The sequence below is a fragment of the Oryzias latipes genome, chromosome 13 (assembly GCF_053564925.1).
Source record: "Oryzias latipes strain Hd-rR chromosome 13, Olatipes_Hd-rR_3.1".
Lineage (NCBI taxonomy): Eukaryota > Metazoa > Chordata > Actinopteri > Beloniformes > Adrianichthyidae > Oryzias > Oryzias latipes.
In genome coordinates this window covers 5,392,799-5,407,694 of record NC_136249.1, presented here as the reverse complement: position 1 = coordinate 5,407,694, position 14,896 = coordinate 5,392,799, and the positions used below count along the sequence as shown (strand labels likewise).

The window sequence follows — 14,896 nt, the reverse complement described above, 5'->3', positions numbered from 1 at the left end:
TTTTCATTTCTTTCTCTGCTTTTCTTCAACTTTTCCTCCCTTTTCTCTTCCACCCTTGTGCCTCATCTGCTTTTGTCATGCACAAAGCAAGCTCAAGTAGTGTCTAAATGAATCATTCTCTCACTGTTAATGTGATTGAGCAGATGTTTTTGATTGGAAAGTCAGAGAAGGACAGCCTAATGCAAAACATAACATTTTTGGCAGAAGAAAAGAAATGGCAAAATAGAAAATTAAAGGGAACTATATCATTTCCCTCCTGCGCCTTTTGGATACACGTCTTGCACACATGTAATGGTGTCTGTTCCATTATAGTGAATGTGTGTGCACGTGTACGGGTGTGTGTGTGTAGTTTATTACTAAAACATAGTCAGTGACACTCTGACTCATAGGACAAGGTGTTATAAATAGGATGTGTTGAAGTCTGCGCGGGCCAGCCTCCGCTGTTCCCGAAAGCCTCCTTTTTCACCCACCAAGTGGCCCTGCTGCTTTTTAATTTGGCCTTCCTGCGGGCTAACCGACTGACGCCTCTTAGCGAGTGCCTCTGTATTTCAACATTGCCGCAAAATCCCCAACCTTGGGCATTCACAAAGCTCGTGCTTCTCTTCACTGTTACTTTTTTGGAGTCCAGACTCTACCATCAGCAGAGGAGAAATGTCCGGCCAGTGCAGAAGTCCAGCCAAGTCCCATCTGTCAGAAACCCAGGAGCCACTGGATAGGCAAGGCGTGACCAAAACTGAAAGAAAAAGAAGGAATGGAGAGTGAGGTATAAAGAGTTTGAGAGCGCGAGGAAGCTCCCAGATAAACAGACCACAGTGCCTTAACTCCTAATCACCCCGTGCTTCCGTTTCCATTCTCTATAATTAGAAGGGCCCTGTCCCTTTTTTCTCTGTATCCCCAGTTGACGCAAATGCTTCTTGTGGCTTGGCACCTCATTTGGGGTGTGGGTTTTCAAGAGTTTACAGGCCCAGGGCCTTAGCTCTTTGGCTTTCTGGTCGCTCTGATATGGCATGAATAACTAACCACTGTCTCTGTACACTCTTGGCTTGTCGTTTGCTTTCTTCCCTCCACCTCTGGTAATCTGACTGACCCTTTTACCCATTCACTCCTTGCCTCTGTCATTCTGCCTTTTTATCATAGAAAAAGTTCAAACAGAAATCTTTCATCTGTGAGCGAGTGGGCAATCTTTTGTGTAAGCGTTTTTGCCATTTTTCTCCTTTCCACATGTTGCTGATTTTTTTAATCTCATGCCATTTTGACCTCCTCTTTTCATTTGACGTACCACTTATTAGAGGCCAACCACTAATTAAAACCTACTGCAGCTACAGCAGTTAAGTTGGAAGTGGAAAAAGTAGAGAAAATACATGATTACTTGATTAACTCGTTTTTCACTCACACTTTAAGTCAGCTTGTTTTGCGGCGCATATCAGTGTTTTTAACACGGAAAAGTGCAGGTTTTTTTTTTTTTTTTTACTTCTCAAAAACTTCCTGAGAGATGCTTTTTGTTTAAAAAAGTAGGGCTCTCTGCCACGCCAGTTTAGACCCTCGTTTCCTCTGGTGTGGTTTGTTGAGCATGCTGTTTATGGTGAGGACCTATACTTTCTGCACTGTGACATGCTTCAAACAAAATGGGAACAAATGAAAAGGCCTGTCAAGGCTGCTACACTTGTCAGCTGCTATTCAGTTCCTGACATGCATGCACGAAGTGACCATGTGGCCGTACAAATGCATTTAATGTTTTCCTCTTCACAAAGTCAACTTTTTCTTCTTTTTAAAGAGTGCAACTTCAGTTCTGCACGCTGTAAGAGAGATGCATTCTATGATAATGGCTAACAACACCTTATGCACTTTTTGTTTATTTTCCAGCATGTACTGCACAGCTGATTGTCAGCTTTGTTGGTCTCATTAGTATTGAGTCAGACTAAGTCTGTGTATGTTTATTTTTTGGCCAATGTTAAGTTAGAATAAATGATAAAAGTTAAACAAATTCAAGAGATAGCTCTTAACTAACTACATACAACATACATTTAAAGGGTCTCTATCATGCTAAATCAACTTTTTGAGCTTTTAAGTGTTCTATAGTATTCATTCAACCCCAAAGCGGCATTTTGATCCATTCAAACATTTCTTAGTAATCTTCTAAAAACCTGCTCTCTGAGCACCGCGCCCCTCCCCCCTCCTCAATCCACAAAATGGGCGGGTTCTGACATTATGATGTAGACACGTGAGAACAGCCCCTTCCAGGAAGAGTCTGCGCTACCACACCCACTTTCTCCGTGGACCTAGTGGTGATCGGCTAAACTTTTTTTTTTCATTTCATTTATTTATTTGTTCCATTCATGAAAATTATTGATTGTCCAATATGTTTACATGTTTGTCTTACAATGTTGAACATTTTCATGACTGGAGGGGACGAAACCCAAACTGATTCTCACTTAATATTTTTTTTTTTCAATAAAGCTGTCTAGTTTGTTAACCAACAACTTTTCTAAAACTTTTGAAAATTGGGAAAGTAATGATACTGGCCTGTAATTATTAAAAGTATGTCTGTCTCCATTTTTTAAAAAAGGAATAACTTTAGCTATTTTCATCCTCTCAGGAAAAATTCCCAATGTAAGTGAAAGATTAAAGATATGATGTAGTGGTTTTTAAAATACAGTCTATTGTCATTTTGATTATTTTCATGTCAATCCCATCACTGTCCTTTGAGGTCTTGTTTTTCAGATTGTATAAAGTGGTCAAAATGTAATTTTCCGTCACATCAGATAAATACATATATTGGGACATCCAATTTTTATTTTTACTAACATCTTTTGATTGTATATTGCATGTAGTATTTTCTGCTAGGTTGGGTCCTATATTTACAAAAAATGAATTTATTTAATTTGACTTGTCCTCTTGCTTTTTAATGACCACATTGTCTTTAAGAAAGAAATGAGGTTTTTGTTTTATATGCACATCCATCTTCGCAAAAGTTTGGATGTGGTTTGTTTTAGTGGGCCAAACACAGACACGCTGCCGAGGCCGGCTCTAGGTTCACGTCATGAAGTCACAAGAATTTAAAGGCGGAGCCTCAGAGATTGAGTCATTTTACTTTCGGGTAGGAAAAGAGCTTCCAAAACTGTATATGGATATAGTTTACTCTGAAAGGCTTAAGAAAAGCATGGTGTAAGCCCTTTAAAGGCCAAATCTACCATATTTTTTGGAAAATATTGAAACTTTTCCTGACAAAATCCTCAGTGGTTATTAAATCACTCTCTTCCTGTTATGAACTGCTGCAAATTTGATTTATAACTGTCCTGTCATGAATTCTAATGACATCTAACCCCTCAGCACTTAAATATATTTTCAAATATGAAAGAGGAAAAAAAACCTCTCATGTTATTTTATTTAAGTAGATGCTACATTAATATGCGACGGTAAATATGACATTGTCACATAAAATATAAATCATTTTAGGTTTGTCGCTAATCTGCAAGAGCAGGCATCTGTTAAAAAAAAACACTGGTTCCTATTTCCAGCATGCTATTTCAATGTCATCAGTGATGATAAAGTTCCACCTAAGGCCAAACTGTTCCTGATCTTGGTTTTGTTTAGGCCCACTTTAGCAGAACAAGGATCAGCTTTTGTGATGGTGACAGGACCAATCGTGCTCCTGTAACCTGTCAGAAATAAACCACTCACAGGTCTTCACTATTCCAAATCAAACCAAATCTGTCCACATTTTTCTGCCTCTGACTCTTCTTACAAGAAACTAATGCTAGAAAAAGGTTCCTAGGTATATATTGAAAGTAAATCGACTGTGAAGGGAAGAATATGGACGGTATTTTGGGTGCATTTCTAGCAGAAATGGTTTGAGACGAGAATGCCTGTTCAGGGGCTAAGTGTTAGCTTCCTCATAGGTGACATGCTGTTTTCTCTGTGGATATCCTGGTTGAATCTGTGTTGTTTATCTATGCAGATTTTCAGAGTCATAGGAAGCAAAGTAGAGGCAGAGTATCGCAGTGGCAGCACGAGGCTTGATGAAGGCAGGCAAGCCTCTGATGGTATATTGCAATGTATTGCAGTCTATAGACCCAAATAGATCAATTGACTTATTGCCTTACAAAAGAAAAGTTTCTAAAGTTTACCTTTACCTAAAGGTCAGTAATGGTGAGTAGTTATGAGTTCATACAAAGAGATCTTTATTGTTTCATATGCTCTTTATTTTTCAAACTCACACCTCAGTGTCGGGCATGCACCAAACTTTGATTTTGCTTTTCTAAAGGTTTTTGACCACCTTCTCTCTCAAGAACCTTTTGACAAATAATAGTTTCCTTTTTTTTGACACATTAGAGTTACAGAGCTCCTTTTTTTTTTTTAAAAGATGTAAATATTCCCGAGGATTTATCTAATAAAAAGGTTCAACATCTTAGACTAGTTTTAGTGTTTGTGAAAGTCTTAACTTTGTGGAGAGGGGAAAACACACTGCTTGGAGCTTTGTGCGTTCTATTCTTATCATTCCTGTTCACACTAATAACAGGAAATGAACAAAAGCAACATTTTTTCATCCTAAAAATGGAATTGATATGGGAAAACCTAATCCAAATGTGCTAGATTACAAAATGGTACTGAACATGTGGGCATCAGACCCATACAGAGACATAGACAACATGTTCTCTTAAGCTTTTACGCATCCAAGCTTAGACTAAATGTTGAGTAATCCTCAGGATTTTTTTTCAGTGGTTAGCAACTTTTTTGTTTTTGTATTCTCTTTGCAGGAATGCTGCTGGTGACTGCCGACACACTGGGCCATGATTTCCACGTTTTTCAGATCCTCACCCACCCCTGGGCTTCCTCCCAAACTGCTGTGCACCATCTGTACACGCTGCATCGTGGGGAGACAGAGGCCAAGGTCCAAGACACAAATATTGGTTCACACACTACAGAAAGTTAAAAAATTGAAGAGAGCTAAGAAATGACACATTTATGTTTTTTTTCCTGGTTAGTTGTCATTTCTTTGTGTTTATTTTTTAAGTTGTGTCAGCCATTATGTTCAGAGAACTGTGATGTAAACGTGATGGCTCAACAGAACTACTTCAGGCCTTGTTCAGTTCAGGATTATTGACAAGGCAAACACACAAACACTCTGGGAGCCCGTCTGCAGTCCGGTCCGCTGACCGGCTGCACATGGAGCATGCTTTGATCTTGGGTGCTGTAAACACTAAATGTTAGCCGTAACCTAGTGCTCAGGCCAGGGGGTTATCAGCATGCACTCACTCACACACACACATAGACACACACTCGCACTCCAAAACACAGTGGACAGTGATAAAGTCTCAGTTAGGTGGGTGGAGAAACGCCTTATCTGTCTCCAGCAACCAAACAAGCGCCGGCCGACTGCCAGTGACCCGAGGCCAGGTAAACAGGCCTGATAACAGGCTCTAAGGCTTGAGGGGAGAGCAGAAGGAGGCCGAGCTCAGTGTCAGGGGGCAAACTACAGATCACTTGTTGGTGAGGTTACAGAAGTGGAGCTGGTTTCTGTTTAACACCACAGCCGAGATGACACTGGTGTATCACTGTAAATAAAAAGGTTCTGGCATTCACTCACCTTGCTGACTTCAATGTAGAAAGCAGCCAACCTGTTTAGTTTGGCTTAATAACTAGATGGTTAACACAATTACTTGTCTGGTTTAAGTGGGGTAAATTATAAATCAAACCAATGATTTAATTCCTAATTTTTGTAAAGAGTTTTTGAAATTACTCTGATAAGGTGATGCAGATACCTGTCGCTGATCTCTTATGATCCTCGTGTTACTGACATCTTTTAAAACATTGCATGCTAGTTGTTGTTTGTTCCCTGGTCTCTTTACTATCCCTTTATCCATCTGTGTCAAATTCTTGTCATTCCTTTGCAGGCCCTCTCAGGTGAACACATTTGTCTTCTTCATAGCTGCTGTTACAGGTTTAAAAAAAGACAAAGAAGTTGCATATTTACATTTCTCTGTCTATGACTAATGTTATTTTGTACAAGGATAGCGAGTGAGACCTGTCCAACGTGCCTCAAATAGCCCCTCACATCAACAACCCCACATCATGTGAATTACCTACAGATGCATTCCTTTTTTAAAGATACCTGTTGGCACAGTGAATGTGCAGTCACTGGCACCTTTCAGGTACTGCTCTACCTGGCAGTACAATCCAGGGCCCTAGTTACAGTTGAAACTCTGACAGGTCCATTACAGCCATTTATGACCCACACAAAGTGGCCCTTTATCATCTTTGAATCATCCATAATCTGCACAGCAGAGGTCAGGCCTCTTCTTTCATTCATCTTTGTGAAGTAAAGTAACTGTCTGGTATGCAATGGATACCCAATTAACTGTCATTGCTGAGAACAGTTACCTAGTCTGACCTGGCAATAGATTAGACAGGCCTGCAGGTACAGAGCTGTCTTTCTGACTTGAGATGAACATTCTTCCTCTTAACTTTCTATCATGGAGTGTTTTTTTTCTTTCTTTCCTATCTTTGGTCTTGCGTCGTTTATTTTTAACTAGCTTTGGTCTTTGAATAACAACTGGAATGACAGAAACACCAAATCATTCTGTCACCTACCATTTTGTCTTGCATTTATAGTTGTTTTTTTAGGCTGTATTGTCTCCTGCAGCCTATCTGTCTGGTTTCCTGCGTGTCTAACATACTCAGAAAGATCCTATCATGTCAAGTGTCTACTCTCTGAAAGTTTAAGGATGACTTAGAGAGGGCATCGTCACCTCTTTTGTTAGTTTCTAGGTGCCTCAAACTGATAAAGGGCTTCAATGAATTGTCCACCTTTAAATAAATTCTTGCATAATCCTCTAGTCAGTTGGATTTTGTCATTTGCCAGATGTGAATGTGTTTGAGGTAAACGCCCGGCCACAGTGGTGTTTGCAGGAATTCAGTCCTTGTCTCAGCTGTGATACTTTTGCAAAAAATATCCCAAAATGCCTCAGTATATTATCAATATGTCAAAGACATAACTAAAGTACAGGAAAGCTTACTCAGTAGTATATAGAGGGGGCAGTAATGTGCTAACAAAATTAATTCTGTTTTTCTTTAAAGTTTTTCTTTTAAAGTTTTTATACTGAATAGTAAACATACAATTACTTTACACTGACTTCCGTGGTTCAGTTTGTTGGTGATGGTTCTCATTTATATAAGAGACGTTGGCTTCCTAAGTTGAGGCATGGCATTTAGACTTTCTTGAAACATTTCAGCGCTCATCCAAGTGGAATGAAGCCACTTGGATGGAATGAAACCACTTGGATGAGCGGTGAAACGTTATAAGAAAGAAGGCTCAGTTGGACTGGCACGCTTCTGGTTCGGTTCCCACAATAAGTGAAAAATCCAGCGTGGGTCCTTAGGCACCCTTAGACCCCCACGCTGCTGCCGATCTGGGTCATCCTGTGCCTTGAAAATACAGGGGTTTGTCAGGAAGGGCATCCGGCGTAAAACTATCATTGGCAACCTTTAATGGGATCAGCCAAAAGGTGAACTACAGCTACAATGTTGCACCAAATTCTGGATTGTTGGAGCATTACGGCTACAGTAGTCAGGAGCCTCCTTAAGTTAAATCTACGAGTGTAATGATTAATATCATAACTTGTGGTTGCTGATACAATTCGTAGTTGATATTGGTTCAATTTGAACCAATATCAACTGCCTGGGTACTGAACGGTGCTTGTGAAGTTTTCCAGATTCCTTGGTTTTCTTCAAGATAATCAAGTGAAAATTAAAGGTGTACAAACAAAGAAGTAAACAAGAACGAATGTCAATGCCAATCACATATTAGTTTCCAAAAGTTAAGCCCACTGTTGTTTTTCCACATCCAAAAAAATCCAAAGGGAACATTATTAGAACTTTCTAGCTCACTGTATGGTCACACGTCTTTACTAAATTCAAAGTGTTTCCACACGTAGGACTGAAGTGATGGTTGATCAGTTTTGTTGCATCACATGTGTTGTCCACTGTGATGCACTAAGCCAAATTTACCTTATAATAAAGTAATCCTACTGTGTCTCAATCCAAAAGATATTTTCCAGTATTGATTATAATACATTTATTTCATTTTTAAACAATTTTTTTTAATGGTTTAGATCAATGAAATTCGATTAACAACAACCAGATTGATCTGGTTGAATCGTAGGAACAGAAATCTATTCATCGATTAGTCAATACAACCCTAGTTAAATGGTTTTGACTGTTTTATTTCACTTAATGCAACTCAGTATCCAGTTTGTCTTATGTATGAAAGTAGACCCATTTGTTGATATTGCACGTTATAATCCGGTGTGCATTATAATCTGAAACATTTGGAATATCAAAAAGCAACAAATTACAAGTTCCATGTCACAATTGTTTCACAGCTGACATATCTTCTGTTTATTTGTCAAGCAGTCTATAGTAAAAATGAAAGTTGTCAGGACTTAAACTTGGAATGAGCTTTTTTGGAGCCCCCAGGTACACTGATATTTAATCTTCAGCGGCTGTTCCTTTTGCACCGAGTGACATTTTATTTTTAACTTACTACTGTGATCACACTTTCTGATGGTCTCATTTAAGAGCGCACCTATGCTGGATCACACGTGAAAAAAATTAAATGCCATTAACATTAAAGATAAACACATGTTGCAATGTATGTCAACTTAACCCTTGTGCTATCTTAGATGACCCCACCCTTACATTGACGTGTTCTCTCTACCATGACAAAGGTGGATAAAGGTGGAAAGATTTCATGTAATCCATGGACACCAGTGAAGATCACAAATCATTGAAGAAAAAAGGTTCAGAGCACTGTCTAGTGGGTCTAGATCAGTGTTTTTCAACCAGTGTGCCGCGGCACACTAGTGTGCCGTGGGAGATGGTCAAGTGTGCCGTGGGAAATTGCCTTAATTAACTGATTTAACAACATTTCCCATCTCCAGGATTTCAGCTCTCTGTTCATCCAAACAGGCCCTGATAAAACACTGAGGAGTTATGAATATAAAAGATCGTAAAATACTTTTTCTTTGCGTTTATTTTATTTTATTAAAGACATTTTGATAAGAATGACGGAACCACGATTCAGCTGCACCTTCAGCTGTATTTTGGAAAAGTCCCGTCGCTTTAACTGTCTCCACCAATCATTCTTGGAGGCTTAATCACATGTCATCAGTCTGACCAATCAGAAGTGGTTAAAGTCTTCACTTCCTAGTCCCGATTTAGCTCGTAAAGTCGCTCAGTTCTAACAAAAATACCAGCTAAAGCTCGTCTTTAGCAGTGTAGCTTTCCACAGAGTCTGGTATCAGACCGTGGAACAAGTGAACAAAACAATGAAGCTCCGAAAAGCAATCTCCGCCGGCCGTTTATGCACTACATCTCCCATGATGCATTGGGTTGTGAGAGTGACAGCGCACAAGGAGATCTGTTGTTAAACGTCTTGAAACCAACGAACACACATCAAAGTGTTTTTAAATCTTCTAACTTAACTTTTATTGCATCTTTTAGAAAAAAACAGCTGCAGTTTCCAGCTTTTTCTGCAACAATTATCTCAAAAATGCATGTGAGATTGTGGAGGGGCTGCAGATCAATACAGACTGAGTTTCTCCTTTTTTTTTTATATTTGGATGCTGGTGTGCCGCAGGATTTTTTTTAAGGTTAAAGTGTGCCGTGGCTCAGAAAAGGTTGAAAAACACTGGTCTAGATGACCCAACTCCCAATGTTAAAGTGCCTAGGATAGCACAAGGGTTACTAATGAAAAGGTGATTTCAGATTTGAATTATTTTGTATTTATTTTGATTACTATTTCTTGTTTTTTTCACCCCAATTTCCAGGTCCAAGACATGTGCTTCAGCCAAGACAGCCGCTGGGTAGCCATAAGCACTCTCCGCGGCACTACGCATGTTTTTCCCATCAACCCTTATGGTGGCGCACCTTGTGCCCGCACCCATATGTCCCCAAGAGTGGTGAACCGAATGTCCCGTTTCCAAAAAAGCGCTGGCCTGGAAGACATCGAACAAGACATGAACAGGGCTACTGCAATGGGAGGAGGAGCAGTTGGCACAGGAGGAAGTAGCTGCATCCTAGGGCCAGGGGGAGGCATTGGAGGCCGCTGTAGCCCCATACCCGGTTTGTCCAGCAGCCCATCAGGATCTCCCTTGCATGGTAAGAATATGAGTGAAAAGTAGCAGAGGGGATTGTTCCTTTTTTTGCGAAAGTATTGCAATCTTTATATGAATGAGATTATTTGCAGCTGAGTTTTCAGTCCATACCATTCGAAAGAATTTGAAAGCATTTACTTTTTCTACATTGAGAGTTCTTATCCCAATATTGACCAAACACACAGTATTGCGCAACAACCTTCAGTTCCATCATTTATTTTTTTCTTTGTTTGTCAAAAAGGATCCAAACTTTGTTGCATACCATGCTTTTCTTAAGCCTTTCAGAGTAAATTATATCTATATACTGTATATGATAATATATTACCTTTGGCACAATAAAGAATAGGACTAGGCGATACAACGATAATGATAAGAATGTTTTTATTTGAATTCACAGTTAGATGATAATAAAGAAGTAGTCCATTTATAAATTACTTTTGTGCAATTTCATTTTCTTTAAAAAAAATCAGAAAAAGGTTCAAAATGTAAAATTGCTTAGGTATTTCTGAATAAAATAGTGTTAATTTGGCCACATGGGAGTGGACACATCATGCTTTTGGGCCAGTAAAAATATGTTTGGCTCTTTGCTTGACTCAAATGATCCAGGTCCTTAAAAAGGTACAGCTACAACACAACACACTTCTGCCAAATAACTTTAATGGAAAAAGTTGTGTATGACAGAGGTTATTTTGCATGTAGACGTTGTAAAAAAAAAAAAAGGACTTCTTTACTTAAAATAGGTAGGGCATACTTTAGTTTGTTTATAGTCGTATTCCTATTGGCAGGGAATAAAACATATCTGTCTTTGGTCAGATTTAGAAGTTTTGGCTGGTTTGCTTCTCCTGATTTGTGTTTTGTTTTCATCTCCATTGAGTCTGCCTGTTTATAGGACAATGTCCGACAAGCCTCACACTGATGTCAAATGTATTCCTTTTTTTTCACTTTTCTTTGTAGGTCTTTTTATAAATCTTGCCATTTAGTGGGTTAAACAAGAACTACAGAACCTACACTGTCACATCTGAGTCTTAAGCACTTTCTTTCTCTGATCATCTTTTGATCTATTTTCAAAGTGTTCCCAGTGATCTTTTAACTATGATTATGTCATTTTTAGTTGAAATCAAAGACTTGTGTAGTTTTCTAGAACTCAGTTTCTGCAGAATGGCCGGAGTTTATAAGATAGTCAGCTCTGAGCTGGGGGGGGAGTAAGCCAGACGCAATTTCCCATCATCCAACTTTTTACACACTCTCCCGCTAGCTCACAACCCAAATCTAACTATATCGGTGCAACTATTTATTTATTTATTTATTTATTTATTTTTCGGTGCAACAAAAATGCAGAGCAATACTGGAGCTATCCAGTCATACAGTTTAGATCCAGATTTCAGCTCAGACGAGGAAAACAAAGACGCACATGGATCTATTTGTCTACAAGTGGATGAATCAGAATGGAGGGGAGCAGGGAGACTGTGGCCCAGCAGTTGTAGCACCTACGTCATCCCTACAAGCTTTTTCAAACGGCATTTTTTCATCTGCTACTGATTCACAATGATTTGAATATGAAATATCAATTACAATTTCCTTTATACAGTGGGGCAAAAAAGGTATTTAGTCAGCCTTTAATTGTGCAAGTTCTCCCACTTAAAAAGATGACAGAGGCCTGTAATTTTCATCATATGTAAACCTTCACTATGAGAGACAAAATGAGAAAGAAATCCAGAAAATCATGTTCCCTGGTCCCCTTGCTGAAAAACAGTCCCAAAGCATGATGTTTCCACCCCCATGCTGTACAGCAGGTATGGTGTGTTTTGGATGCAACTCAGCATTCTTTCTCCTCCAAACACGACAAGTTGAGTTCTTACCAAAAAGATCTATTTTGGTTTCATCTGACCAAAGGACATTCTCCCAATCCTCTTTTGAATCACCCAAATGCTCTCTAGCTAACTTTAGACGGGCCTACACGTGTACTGGCTTTAGGGGGGGCATGTATGGCACTGTAGGATTTGACTCCCTGGCAGCGTAGTGGGTTACTGTTTGTAGCCTTTGTTACTTTGGTCCCAGCTCTCTGCAGGTCTTTCACTAGGTCCCCCCATGTTGTTCTGCTCACCGTTCTTGTGATCATTTTACCCCACGGGGTAAATCTTGCGGGGAGCCCCAGATGGAGGCAGATTATCAGTGGCCTTGCACGTCTTTCATTCCCTAATAATTGCTCCCACAGGTGATTTCTTCACACCAAGCTGCTTAGCTATTGCAGATTCAGTCTTCCCAGCCTGGTGCAGGTCAACACTTTGGTTTCTGGTGTCCTTAGACAGCTGTTTGGTCTTAGTCATAGTGGAGTTTGGAGTGTGACTGTTTGAGGTTGTGGACAGTTGTCTGTATAGAGAAAACCTGTTCACACAGGTGGCCTTAATGCAGGTAACCAGTGGAGGACAGACGATCATCTTACAGAAGAAGCTTACAGGTCTGTGAGAGCCAGAAATCTTCCTTGTTTGTAGATGATCAAATACTTAATTTCTACCAGAATTTGCAAATAAATTCTCACTTTGTCTAAAATCAGACAATGTGATTTTTGTTTTTCTCATTTTGTCTCTCGTAATTGAGCTACACTTATGATTAAAAATTACAGGCCTCTCTCATCTTTGTAAGTGGGAGAACTTGCACAATTCGTGGCTGACAAGTACTTTTTTCCCTTTTTTCACTGTATATGTCCTTCAACGTGAAAAAAATGCCACAAGAACAGGTTAAGAACACCAAAAACACCATTTTTATTGGAGTGGGTCTTTAAGGATCGTGTTAAGGGATTGAAGTTGTGACTTTTGTCAGAACTTCCTGGGTCGTCGACCGATGAGAACATTTTTAGCCCTCCTGACTGATCTCTATTTTTTTTAGTGTTTCTTACTATGTGACAAATTTACTAATATGTTTAAGGAATAATGTCATAGTCGTAGTAATGAGCTGCAAAAGCTGTGTCTTGTAGATTATTAGTCAGCTCTTTCTTTTCTTTACATTGTATAAAGAAACGCCTTAACACTCAGATTATCGAGTTATCGAAGTTTGGACGTCAGCACACCTTATGATGATCAGTTCATCAAGTGTGTATAAAAAGTAGCTGCAGCTGACATCTGCAGTCCAAAAGATACAGAAACTGTCGTTTTCTGCAACATTTTGACTTCACTTTTTATCAAATCCAGAGGGATACATTTTACAAATAAAATAAAATAGTCACATAAGTGTATACTTTAATGGCAGCTGTTTTATTCTGAATAAAATTAGGAAAAATAGAAATTAAAAATGAATCTTGATGTTTGTCAGGATTTAACATCCTCAGGCTGTTGCAGCAAGAAGGATTTTTGCAAATAAATTCCTTCCATCAAATAAAAATGAGAGCAACCTGCCGTACTGCAGCTGACTTGAACTGCGGTTGTGCATTTCAGCTGATATGACGCCCCAGCAGCCCACTCACAGTTTGTGTGTAGCCAGCAAATACACTGCTGTACTTGTGCTTTGTGGGAAGTGCACTACTTCACCGCTGGAGGTGTTACATAGTGTAAAATATCACAGTTCTCATCTGTGATTGGCTTCCAGGAATATCCCTGAGTTTTGATAGGTGTGCTTTAGCGGGTGCCAGGCCGAGAACTTGTAAACACTTCGGAGAACTGAATGACTGGTAACCGTCCTCTGAGAGAATTTATGTAACATATTTTAAATCCTGCTTGATGAAGTCCTACTTTAAACGTGTTTTTACCTTTCTGCGGTGTAAATCAGATATTTCACCGTTCAAATGACAGTTCTGGACAAAAGGGGGAGTTGAGTCTTCCATGAAATGATTGAGACTTCTATGAAAACTGTTGAACATGTGAGGCTAAGGTCACAGAAGCTGTTGCATGTTCCCCAGAAAAGTGTTCAAAGGCATTGATCTGCTGCCTCTTAGAAGTCCAGTTTCCAAATAACCACATCAACCGCTTAGCTGATGGGGTGACTCTCCTGGAGGGGACAAAATGTCCCAAATTTTAGAGGTTGGTTAATTTGTCCTTTTTAAAAGCTTAGTTTTCTTACAGAAGTTTTTATATGTAAATTGTGGTACTTTTTTTTTTGCTCCTAAGATGACAAGACATTTTTAAAATCACATACTGGACAAGATTATTTTTCCATTTTATTCTGATGTGTAAAATGTAACATTGTAAAGCAGGTACTTTCTGACCATATCAGCAGCTTCACCAGAGCCCTGACATCATTTTAATAAGGAAGCTTCTTGCTGTTAAGTGAGAGTGTGAACCATCAAACCCCAGTTCAGTACCTAGCAGGGGTCAAATTCATGACTTATTAAATACCAACAAAGACACATCCAAATTGTACCAGAATTGCTACTTTATAATTTATTGAACATTAATTTGTATACAAGTAAAAAACTGTAAATGTAATTTGTAATTTTTTTTAATTTCTTTTCTGTGAATTAAGAAGGAACGGTGGTTGAATGAGCAGCAGAAAACGTCAATGTGTTTGAAATGTGAAAACATGGTGTCTGCTCACTTTTGTAAAAATTCTAGCGAAAGTTCAAACCAGATTATATCCATTCCTGGTTGATAGTATCAAGTGCTACAGTGCTCAGGGGAATGACCTGAATAAACTGAACTCATAAAAGATGCTGCGATGAGTTTTAGCCTTGCACAACATTTTCAGTTGTGTGTTCCAGAAGTTGCACTCCACTTTGAGCCACGCACACGCATTCAAACGTCTCCTGACAG

General features: G+C 39.2%; 1 protein-coding gene across 9 annotated transcripts in view; it reads left to right on the top strand.

Annotated features, from left to right (window-relative positions):
• The window catches only part of bcas3 (BCAS3 microtubule associated cell migration factor), a 335,083-nt gene that overhangs the window by 56,675 nt on the left and 263,512 nt on the right, over positions 1-14,896 (top strand). For all 9 annotated transcript variants that reach the window (XM_011482979.3, XM_023961828.2, XM_078929751.1 and 6 more), the window contains exons 14-15: positions 4,758-4,891; positions 9,828-10,158. In XM_011482979.3, coding sequence (XP_011481281.1) covers positions 4,758-4,891; positions 9,828-10,158 — 465 coding nt within the window. The remainder of the gene's footprint in view (positions 1-4,757; positions 4,892-9,827; positions 10,159-14,896) is intronic.